Source organism: Cryptomeria japonica, chromosome 4 (genome assembly GCF_030272615.1).
Source record: "Cryptomeria japonica chromosome 4, Sugi_1.0, whole genome shotgun sequence".
Lineage (NCBI taxonomy): Eukaryota > Viridiplantae > Streptophyta > Pinopsida > Cupressales > Cupressaceae > Cryptomeria > Cryptomeria japonica.
Genome location: NC_081408.1, coordinates 590,376,547 through 590,388,810, shown reverse-complemented (window position 1 = coordinate 590,388,810; position 12,264 = coordinate 590,376,547). Strand labels below are relative to the sequence as shown.

General features: G+C 32.2%; 1 protein-coding gene across 1 annotated transcript; it reads left to right on the top strand.

Annotated features, from left to right (window-relative positions):
* The first annotated feature begins 5,162 nt into the window (after positions 1-5,162).
* LOC131050773 (cysteine-rich receptor-like protein kinase 10) lies at positions 5,163-8,040 on the top strand. The gene is made up of 7 exons (XM_057985031.2): positions 5,163-6,051; positions 6,150-6,293; positions 6,393-6,538; positions 6,656-6,866; positions 6,958-7,192; positions 7,289-7,439; positions 7,542-8,040. The coding sequence occupies exons 1-7, from the start codon at positions 5,271-5,273 to the stop codon at positions 7,899-7,901; spliced, it is 2,028 nt and encodes a 675-aa protein (XP_057841014.2). The 5' UTR covers positions 5,163-5,270; the 3' UTR covers positions 7,902-8,040.
* Positions 8,041-12,264: the final 4,224 nt, after the last annotated feature.

Sequence of the window (12,264 nt, the reverse complement as noted above, 5' to 3'; positions counted from 1 at the left end):
ACATGACACTCTCAATTTAGTGGTCCCTACATATCCCTAGATAAGAGCATGAAAAGGATTCTAGATAAATACCAACATGATGGAGTCAAAATTACAAAGGCACGTATAAAGGGATATGAAGATTATCTAATAATGATAGAAGTTCAACACAAATATGTGACCTATATAATTTTCTCACTTTCCCTGAACCATTACGCATGCATACTAGTATATCAACTTACCAATGTGAGTTCATTTTAAAAGTAGCAATAAATCAAGTTACTTATTTATCCTAATATAATTTTTCATTACTTGGCATATACTAGGTGATAAATAGGATAACCTTTGAGACTATTCAATTCTTTCTTTCACAAAATATACTCATGAATACAACACTCCTATATGCCAAATCAAGCTTCAACTATATAGATGTACTTTTGTGATCCAAAATCTTTAACTTCTATGTTTGTAAGATGAGTCCCTACATATGTTTGTTGAAGCTTGCAATGAGGGATTATTAGTAGGATACTGATATCATTTCTATTAGGTTTTTAAGGTAGTCTGGAGCAATAAATATAGTAAGAAGTTGATAATCTTAAGTTGGTAAACAAAGAACAAAATATAGTGAAAAATAATTAAACATGGATAGGAATTACCATGGTCCTTGAAACTTATAAATTTATTGATAAATAAGAAAATGAAGCAATCATAGGAAAATAAACCTTACAAAAGAGAAAAATAAACCATATAAAATTAAGAGTAAAGGAAACAAACTATTAATAACATACATGCTTCTTACTAATATTTTTATTTTTCCTAATTGTAGACAAAATAATAACTTGACTCCTCCCAAAGGATCCATTAGTTTCACCCAACTTAAAATAGATGCTACCAATCAATCAAACAAACAAAATAAACTAGCACTTGTACTCAAAGAATGTGCAAGGTTAAAATAGTAGAAAAATTACATGGAACCTTTTATATATAATGAATAAAATTTCAGGAACCTTTGTACCAAGAAATTGAATATTGGAAAGTAGTAATTTAGAAGAACCCTTGTGTTGTAAATTTCTTTGATCACTCATTATGATTCATTCAATGATGGTGTATTGCCACTATTCACTTCTCCATGTCTATCCATTGTTAAGTCTCATGTACAAGATTAAGCTTCGTAAGATAGAATTTTTTTTGTTATTAAAAGGACTCAAAGTTTCAAGAACAACTTAACAAAAAAAATTCATGACCTTTGAGAGCACCTCAAGTATTTGGTGGAGACGTAGGGGAAGGTTAGCCATACGAACATTGACAAGTTGCATTTTTTTTTATTAAAGGAAAACAAGTTTTGAGGGGGCCAGAAACCCCCTACACCAGCTTTTGAAGGGACCCGAAACCCACAAAGTTTGTCAGAATCAAGAACCTACAAAGAAAATTTTTCTAGTAAAGATAGGCACATAAAATCAGCAGACCATATCAACCAATTTGGTAGGTGCCAACCAAAAGCCAACACTACCACAATTAGGAAAAAGCCAGCTAGACTAAAAGAATAACATTATAAAATTTGTTGGCAAAACAACCTAAGACTATTAGTGAAATTGATGAACTCCCTCATCCAGACTTCACGGGTTTTCCAGGTTCGCCTCCCCATAGACAAGTTGCATTGTTTCTTCCTTAATGACAACTCAAATAAGTTTTTGTATGAGTATTTAGTTCTAGTGCATGGGTTGACAATCTCCCTTTAATGAATGGTTAAACATGAGTCAAATTTTAAATTGGAGCCAAACCCCAAATTTGGTTCAACTTAGTCATAACAAGTCTTCATAAGTACACATGTATTAAAAATTAAATAATATTGGAGCTCATGGACTTTTGATGATCGTAGTATTAACATGAAGTAAATAGTCAACCTTGAATCATAATAATTTTCTAAGTGAGCTTTCAAGCCTAGTTTTACATCCTATATATTATAACATTAAACTCTAGACTCAATTTTTACTTGAGCTTTAGATAAATAAATACAAAACTATAACACACTTTTCTATATTTTTTCCCAAACCATGAAAGATTATAAAAACTTACAATTTTGTAATTACTTGTCAACAAATGACACACTATTGTTGAAAGTTATGCCCATTCCTTGATCTTTCACCCATCCGACCTAATATTCTCCTTCACATTTTATATTTTCTTATCCACATCCACATGTATTCTCATACATAGGTTATTTGTGTTAGACAGTTCAGATATCCAGAAGACAACTGAGAGGAGGGGGTGGGGGGGGTGTGAATCAGTTGTCATAGATTATCAAAAGAATTAGCTATTTAAAATTCAATACTAGAACCCAAAACATTAATACCAAAATAGCAAATAAATCAATTAAGCATAAGCAATAATCATAGAATAAAAGCCATCCACACACCAATATTTGTATGTGGAAAACTTGGTAAGGGGAAAAACCACGGTGGGAAGCCTACCCACAGTCCTAGATAATACTTCTACACTAAGTATGTGACTTGCAAGAAGGCCAACAACCTAGAGCAGGCTGCTCACCATAAAAGGAGTCTCACTAACTACATATAAATCTAGACTACAATACAGAGAAGTGTTGAACTACAAAAGATAGCATCTCCTATGCTTGAGTACAGTTTCTGTTAAGCTCAATATTAGAGGACTAAATCCTCTTACATAAACCCAATTTGATTTCCTATGATCGACCAACTCCTCTACCTGAATGATATTACATTATTCACACATTGCATTCCTTGACCATGACCTCTTGCATTAACCATGATGATCTATAATGAGATCTTACATCTTATTTCTACAAACCCTCAACCATAAACAATCAAGTCGGCCACCAAACAATAAACCAATTACATAATTACAAACCATTTCCGCCTTAGACCAAAACAAATAATATCAACACATAAGATATCCTGAAAATACAACAATAGGTCCTATCGACACGTTACATTAATGTCGGTCCATAGCCTAGATCAACCAGGACCAAGTGTAGCTCCACACACTTCAGCAATGATCTCCAAACACCAAGCCTTGAACATGATCACCAACAACATTATGAAACTCCATTAGAAGCTGCACCAACACCAATTATGCAATTCATCAAAGATCTCCACCAAAATCTCTATCAATGAAATCCTTGCCAGAACTAGAAACCAATCTTCTAAGTAAGCAGGATAGCATCCAATCACAAGACCAAAAGCAACTAATCAAGTATGAGTATAAGCACTATGAACAAGCCAATTCCATCACCAGAGTCTATCGGATCATGTCGGATCCAAGTTAACCAAAAGCCACTCAACCTATCGGGACCAAAAGGGTGTCGGTAAAGCATCCAAACAGCTAGTGTTGTCATCAATGACAAAATATCAATGCAACACATAATCAATTCCACCAAATGGCCAACATTTGTTACACCTATTATTGCGACATTTGAGGAAATTCATTCCCCACTATTGATCTTAATAGTTTCCTATCTTGGTTCAATCTCACAAAATATGAAAGTAGTCATGCATCATGCAAAAGAAACCCATGCAATTTAAAATTTAAAATTTGAATTTTTCTATTTTTTCTAATTCCCACATACTTCACTAATAATTATGAGTTTACTCGATACACATTTGCACAATTAATTGATATTTCTTAGTATTTAAATACATTAATGTGCATTAATTTATATCAAATTCATGTCCAAAATTCATTCATTGAAGAGAAGCATCATTCCAAAAATATGTCATTTAAAACATTTAATGAAATCTATTCCATATCACATTTATCTAGGACACCTGCATATCTTATTGTTGTCTTCAATCTTCTAGAAGACCATGAAAGTGGTTCAATCAAGGGCATGGATGATGCATAAGAACATGACACTTGTAATATAACATGAATTCACCAAAGTATTTTTAAATACTACTAGTCTTTATGTGTCAACTAAAATAGAGATCAAGGGAAATTGGGTAGAAAATTACACAACCTATCAATATAAATCCTTCGGTTTTAGAACAATTTTGCATCCAAAGTCAAATAATTGACCTTGAAATAATCACAAGTTTGTGTAGTTTTCAAACAAGTGGCACAACGAGGGTGCATATTTCTTTGTAATAGATGATTGAGTTACATGTGATGTCAAGCTCAATCCATCATCATATATCCCATAGATAAGTACACCATCCCTTAAATATTTTATTTTCAAAATTAGCATTTCTTATCACACATGTGTCCAGTTCAAGTATTTAGAACAATTGCTTTAGTGATGGTATTTAAATATTGATCTTAATTCTTCATCATAATTCCCACATATAAATACACATTTCATTCACATTTACTCTCTTAAATTAACATTTATTGTCATATTTATTTTTATTTTTTTATTTTTTATATTGAATAAAACAATTTACAATAAATAGGAGCTAGCAATATATTGCTGACACGGAGTAGTCACTAAAAGACTGAAGTAAACTATCATTTCATAAACTGACTAGATATGACGATCAACATATTGTCACATATAATTACACAACTCACCTATTTAAATTAATAATATATTTAATTATAACATATAATTAATTAACCTACTAGCACCAACAAAAATTCTTTACAATAAATTAGAAATGTTTTAAAATACAGTTTATAATAATAAACCACCATGTTTCATTCTTAAAATTTCCTCCATTAAATATTTTAAAAACAACCTTATCTATAATTTAAATATTTAAAATGTAGATACATTACCTTCCACTTAGGTCTGGTTTATTGAGGTGGCTTGTAAGAGTGAAACACGGCCAAAGACGGATTTATAAGTATAGTAAGAACACTGGCATTGTTCATCGTTTTTTATTAAAATAATTCCTGAAGTCGTACGTCTCGCCATTGAAAGCCACAACCTTTTAAACATCAAATTGTTCACTAGTCAAACAATTTAGGTATCTTGAATTCAACTCTGAGCTACATATTTTGGAAGCCCAAAGTGGTTATAACGTGCACCAATTTTCTACCGATTGACAAGCCAAAAGCGGAAAACATTGTTTTATCTGACGCAGCTTCGAGGAAGGATCTCTGGAAATTTATACGGACAGCTGACCTAAATCGATGACTTTTTCTCTTCAGTTTTTTTAGTGCGAATTAAAGTTCACCGCACCGCCTTAACCCAGCCAATTCATCGCTATAATTGATCTCATGAAGCAATACTCAGCCTGGTTATAGTTATACTGCACATAAGTTCTATCTAGGTTGCAGAAGACAGTGGTCATCTGAGTAACAAGAAGAGCAAAATGAGGTGCAGCTCTTATTTTTATATTCTTTTGCTTTTTGTAATGAATTTCTCCCCTGTGATATCCGTTTACAGATGGTCTAAATGCAATAATGATTCTACTTTCACCGACGGCAGTACATATTCTACTAATTTGAACCGAGTTATGAATGATCTGTTTACAAATACATCTCTGAGTTCAGGGTTTAACACTACTTCCTTTGGTCAAACGCCCAACAAGGTCTATGGCCTTCTGCAGTGTATTGGGAACGTTTCAACAGAGAAATGCTCAGACTGTGCACAACAAGGAAATAATTCTCTTAAGGAACTTTGCGCCAACGATATAGGTGGTTCGGTATTGATGGATGACTGCTTTCTGCGCTATGACAACTCCAATTTCATTTCAACACTAGATGACAGCGTATTTGTTTTTTTCACTAATGTCAATAACATCTCAAGCAATATGGATGATTTCAAAGCCACAACCTCTAGTCTTCTCTCCAATCTGTCTAATCTTGCTTCTGATTCCACAAATAAGCGTTACGCTCTAGGATCAGCCAACTATTCCACATCCCAATATGTATATGGGCTTGCTCAATGTTGGAGATATTTATCCGTCCAGGATTGCACAACATGCTTGGTGAACGCACAGAACGATGTGGAGAATTGTTGTTCTGGGAAACAAGGAGCTCAAGCTCTGTTAGGAAGCTGTACAGTAAGATTTGAAAGAACCCCATTCTTTGACACTACGACTACAGAGACTTCACCACCGACTCCTTCGATTTCCACATCCCCCACAAAAGGTCAGGCACAATCAATTATTATGTGCTTCTACTTCCTTTTTAATAGATTTTGGATTGTACTCTTGAATATGTCTATATTGAAAGAATCTACGCTGCAGATAAGTCTTCGAAAACATTGCCCATAATTTTGGGAGTTGTAGGAGGCCTGATTCTGGCGTTGGTTATTTGTCTAATTGCAATGAGAAAAAGAGTGAGATCTGCTTTTTTGGGGAGGCCAGTTACTCTAGTTACCCAAAACGAAGGTGCTGCTTATAATCTCTATCTTTGTATTTACGCTTCTTTTCATGGTTTTAGTAAAACATTAAATTTTCTAAGCTTTTCCAATTTTCATTTATCTTCAGAAATGAATGGATATTCCTCGGAATCTGGGTTACTCATGCACGGCCAGCAACATTTTATCATGAGCTTAGAGGCACTGGCAGAAGCCACGCAAAATTTTCATGAAAATAACAAACTTGGAGAGGGAGGCTTTGGACCAGTGTACAGGGTGGGGCTATATTGTATCCTTGAGCTTAATTAACACTGTGGTCATAGATAAATTAGGGTATTGTGGTGAAATTTCTTAAGGGGGATTCCGTCCTCTAATTCTGCTTTCATCTTTCAGGGAACAAATAGAGACGGAAAGGAAATAGCAATTAAAAAGCTGTCTGCAAAATCTTCCCAAGGTACAAAGGAATTCATGAATGAAGTGAAGCTGATGGCCAATGTTCAGCACCGAAACCTTGTGAAGCTGTTGGGATGTTGTGCTGAGGGAGATGAAAGATTGCTCGTTTATGAATACTTTCCTAACAAGAGTTTGGACACTTTTCTCTTTGGTAAGTTTCGTTTTTATTTTTATTTTGCATTCTTAATGTTGTAAAATTGTTTGAAAGAAATTACTAAATTGAGATTGAATTGTGATGACAGATCTAAAAAAGAACAGCCAGCTAGATTGGCAAAAACGTTATAACATCATAATTGGAATTGCTCGTGGCCTGCTCTACCTTCATGAAGATTCACAGCTTAAAATCATTCACAGAGATATTAAAGCAAACAATATTTTGCTTGATGACAAACTCAATCCTAAAATAGCAGACTTTGGTTTGGCAAGACTTTTCCCTGAAGATGAGACCCAAATCCAAACCAGAGTTGCAGGCACATAGTAAGCACTGCGTTGATGTTATTGTGTGCTTTTGGTTTCAGATTAATATGTTTAAATTTTTTATTTTCCTGAGTGGGGGTCCTCTTTCTGGTGCAGTGGTTACATGGCACCAGAGTATGCAATGCGAGGACAGCTGTCAGTTAAGGCAGACGTTTATAGCTTTGGCGTGCTAGTGCTTGAGATTTTGAGTGGAAGAAAAAACACAGATTTCAATCTTCCACAAGACATACAAAATCTGTTGGAATGGGTAACAAGTCTAATTTACCACCGTACGTTTGCATTCAATAATGGTTTTCAATAGCAGAGGCCAAAATCAAAATGAATTGACTACGTCTGATTTGTGATGCAGGCATGGAGACTGTACAGAGGAGGAGATGTGATAAGTATGGTTGAGTCAACTATAAAAGAGAGTTGTCCGCAGGATCGTGTGAGACGCTGCATTCATGTTGCACTTTTGTGTGTACAAGAAGATGCAACAGTTCGTCCAGCTATGTCGAATGTTATTATTATGCTATCAAGCAATGCGGTGACATTGCCAAATCCTACAAAGCCAGCGTTAGCATTTTGGAGTGGTTCAGAATCAAGTGCCGGGTTAGGGTATGAAAAGGATAGAGCATCAGCATCACATACTTCTGGAACGACCGCTTCATCTGCGTCGGGCATTCAATCTGTAAATGACACGTCCATTACTGACGTAGGACCGAGGTAAGGTAGATGTTGAAAGTTGGAGTATCACAATTGTTGATAGAGGCGTGGATACTCAGGACTCTTCTTTTCTTGTGAAAGACGTGAGCCTTACGTAGTTGTGATCGGTCAAATATTGATTCTTATTTCCCAGACCAGACTGTGTATATTTTGTAATTTTTTTTAAGTTGATTTTTATTTTATTTTGATGATGGATCATAGAGTGTTATCTGAAATATAATATAAAAATATTTAAACAATCAAAATAAAAAACAACACATTATACATTAAGAATTAAATCTTATTCATCCATCTCATAGAACGATAAATAATATAATTTTGAATTTTGAATTTTGATTGTAATCGGGAATGTTAGACAACTATATGTAAAATGTTCTTAATTATCCGTGTTAATTTGTAAATGTTGAAAGCGATCAATAACACAAAACACTTCTGCTCTTGAAGAATCGTATTGCCCATTGTAATCACATGTGAATGATAATAAAGTCATAGTTTTTTAATATCTTATCAATATTGTAGTTTGAATCTAAAACTTGGTAAGATAAAGTAAGTTAGGAAAATCTAAATTCTTTATTACGAAATCTGGAAATAAGTCTTTCTAGGCAGGTAAACATTACTATCTTATCAATATTGTAGTTTGAATCTAAAACTTGGTAAGATAAAGTAAGTTAGGAAAATCTAAATTCTTTATTATGAAATCTGGAAATAAGTCTTTCTAGGTAGGTAAACATTACTATCGAATCTCAACGATTATTTAAACAGATTTGCCAGAAGTGGAATTTCAGTGTTCTGCCACCTCTGTTGACCATAACAATGGAGGAAAGCTTCATCCCTTCCCATCGTTAAATATTCTATTTGTCCCGGTCATGAATTTACTGTCACACGTCTATATTTGTTCATCAGAAATGATGGGACAACATCTTGGATATAATTATTCATCTTTCCATCATGTTTGATTTTATTTATTAATTAAAATCTAGAATAGAATATGATTCTAAACTACTTTTAAATAGAATACGATGGTAAATCTCAATGAAAAAGATTACACTGTCAAATCTAAAAAAATCTCAGAATAATAAAATATAAATATGAACTATCTTTTATAATTGAAAATTTCAACTAATTAATAAATTTGGTCAAATGTGCATCGAAAGTTCTGATGCCGTTGGTAGGAACTCGGTAAATCAGGATATTTGTCATATGAGTTTGTTTCTGGTATTGCTGAAAAGGGGTTTTGTAAATTTAATTTTTTCCTGAAAATAGACTGATTATTTCTTATTTTTAATGGTAGGTTTTGAGTTCAAAGACTTTAGTTTTTAATAGGAATTTATTTTTTCTTCCTTTAAATTTGATAGATATTTTTCTGGTTGTTTTTATCAGTTTTTATAATTTAAAATAGTTTTGCAGAAGTGTTCTTCCTAAAGATTGTAATTTAATAATGAAATTTATTAGAAAATTGTTTTTAGTCTAGGCAAGGTACAATATAAGAAGAAGTCTATTAAGATAGGACATTTAATTTTTTGATTCTGTGCTATTTTAAATATCATTTATTTCAATTATCTTATTTTTATTGGTTAAAATTTATTTTTAATATTTAAAAAATATTTTTTGGTTCACCCACATTTTCTAATATAGATCCCACTCTTTCTTCTTTCTTCTTGAACTCCATAACCTCTTGGTCATGAACCTTCGCTTATGAATTTAGTTACTAGCATACCTATATTTTCAAAGATTCTATGTAAATTATATTGAAAGTTATTTAGTTAAATTGTAACTCTATTATAACAATATATTATCTACACTAATTGAATGGTATAGATGTGTGATTTTATCATTCTATTTTAGTTTCATCATTTTTAGTGTGAATCATAAGTAGTCTTCATGAATAGGGAGGATAAGCTTCAAAATGAAAAACAATATAAGATAAAATTAATTCATAATCATAACTATTGAAAAATGGTCAAGTACCCTATTATAAATAGTTTAATGCTTATTTTTAATATATTATTTTTTAAATAAATCTAAATGAACATAACTCCATATCTAGATTCTCCATGTATATTAATTTTTAAATCCAATATATTTGTGCCACAACACACACAACATTTATTGAGCATAACAACACTACAAATAACCTTAAAGTTCATATTACAAGCACTCTATTGCTTATTTTAAGATATTTTAAGAATTTCGCTTTAAAAAATTATAAATCTTCTTTCCTCATATCACCTACTTCTTCTACTTTGTTATAAGCCAATCTTATTTCCTCGTATCACATACTTCTTCTACTTTGTTTTAAGCTAGGAGTGTATATCTTGACTTTCTAAGTGTCCTTTCTTCATCATTAACCACCTCTTGGTCACTTAATTTCTTCAAATTTCCATACTTTTTCTCATGAAAGCTTGAGTCCTCTACAAATTTGAATGAAATTTGGTTTTCCAATACCATTGAATGTAGATTTATGACATTTTTAAAGAAAAAATAAAATTTAAAACAAAATGGATCTCTAGTTGAGAAAATGGAATGTTACCATTTTTTCAAAGTTTTAAAAATGGAGAAAAAAAAGAACAAAAGCTTTAAATAATATAATAATATAGTTTATAATATTAATTTATACCATTTTATAATATTTAAATTATTAAAAAATATTAATTTAAAAAGTTTTAAAGATAGAAATAAATCTTTTTTCATTTTAAAATAATTTAAAAAAATTATTATAAATATTTTTCAAATATGAATTTTGAAACTTTAGTTACAAAAGACATTCAATGGTAGTAATAATTTTTCCATTTTTTTGGAAGCATTTTTTTCCATATCATCTTTATGTTATTTTAATATAAATAAATTTTTTTATTCTATAAAATACAAAAAATGTTGTGAAGATTTATATAAATTCATAAAAGAAATAAAGAATAATAGCTTCAAACCCATGAATGGGGAGCACAAATGATAAAGAGTTATCAAAAAAGGAAATGACAATCTCTATGCACCTAAGAAAAGAATACAAGATACAAGAGATAGATTATAGATAAAAGCTCAAGAGCCACAAGAGACACACAAATGACCATCCTTGAGGTAGGAATATCTCATCTAATTTATTTAGATAAACATTCCTTCCTACTCCAAGTAAGAAGGACATCCATGTTCTACTCGGTTCCATCATCAACAACATCACAACCTTCTAAAAAATATTTCTCTTCCTTTGATTTGTGTCTTTTCTTCTTCCTTGGAATGTTTGGTTTTGAAAGGCCACAATAAATTTGGGAAATGGAACACTTTTTTGTGGAGACAACCACATCATAATCATTTATGAAATCTTGAAAATCATCATCAAGATCCTCCATAAAGGGATAGGAACCCTCAAAGTCAGAACAATTACCCATCCATTCTATAAGCTAGTTGGTGCAAAGAAAATCATTCTTGGGGGTATTTTGAGAAGAGGGTATCTTGCCAAGAGTGGAAGCATCAAGAACCATAGAATAGGTTAGGCTCTAGATGGGAGGCCATGAATTTACCATAGTTGTGCCAAATATTTGCATCTAAAATGTCAAGTTTCTTAATCCACTTGTTTAGGTTGATTTATTTTTTGCAATTGATCTTATACATGTTCAACAAGCTACAATATTATGGCCTAACATTTTGCAGCAAAAGGATCTAAAAGGAAGGCCTTCATAGTTAAAATATCGAGTCCATTTTCCATAAGTTGAATTAATTAAGATTAAATAATACATAAGCTTTGAGATATCAATAATGATGCACAACCTAGTGTAACTACTAAGGGAAACCATTGAGTTAGAGTTCAACTTCACAAATTAAGCCACATGTTTAATCATATTCAACATGAGGCCAAGATCTCACATGATCAAAGGGATATCATATAATATGATCCAAATATGGGACAAAAAAGATTTTCTAGCTGCTTGATAAAAAATGGGGGAACAAGGTGAAATAAAAAGACCCAAATGTCCATGAAACTAGGGGCAATTCTACCTCACAAAGTTTTAGTCCTCCATAGAGGCAAACCAAAGAATAAAGAAGCCAAAGTCTAGAATAATAATATTAGGGCTGGCCAAACTACTCTAGGAACATTTCATCCAAGTCACAACTGATCCACTAGAGGATTCTTGTAGAGACATTTGACAATGAGTGAAAAAATCCCAACCTTAGAATAAGATTCCTCTATACTATAATAAAAAATGTGAAAATCAATAGGGACATCTACTAAAATCACCTCTAAATCTCTGAGAGTGTAAATGTGACTATCAACTAGATGTGAGTTAGATTTGAAATTGGGTCAAGAGAGGCAACTATATTCAATTGGAAAAGAGGTAGATTAGGGTTTTCCTATAGCCCTTGACCTATAGATG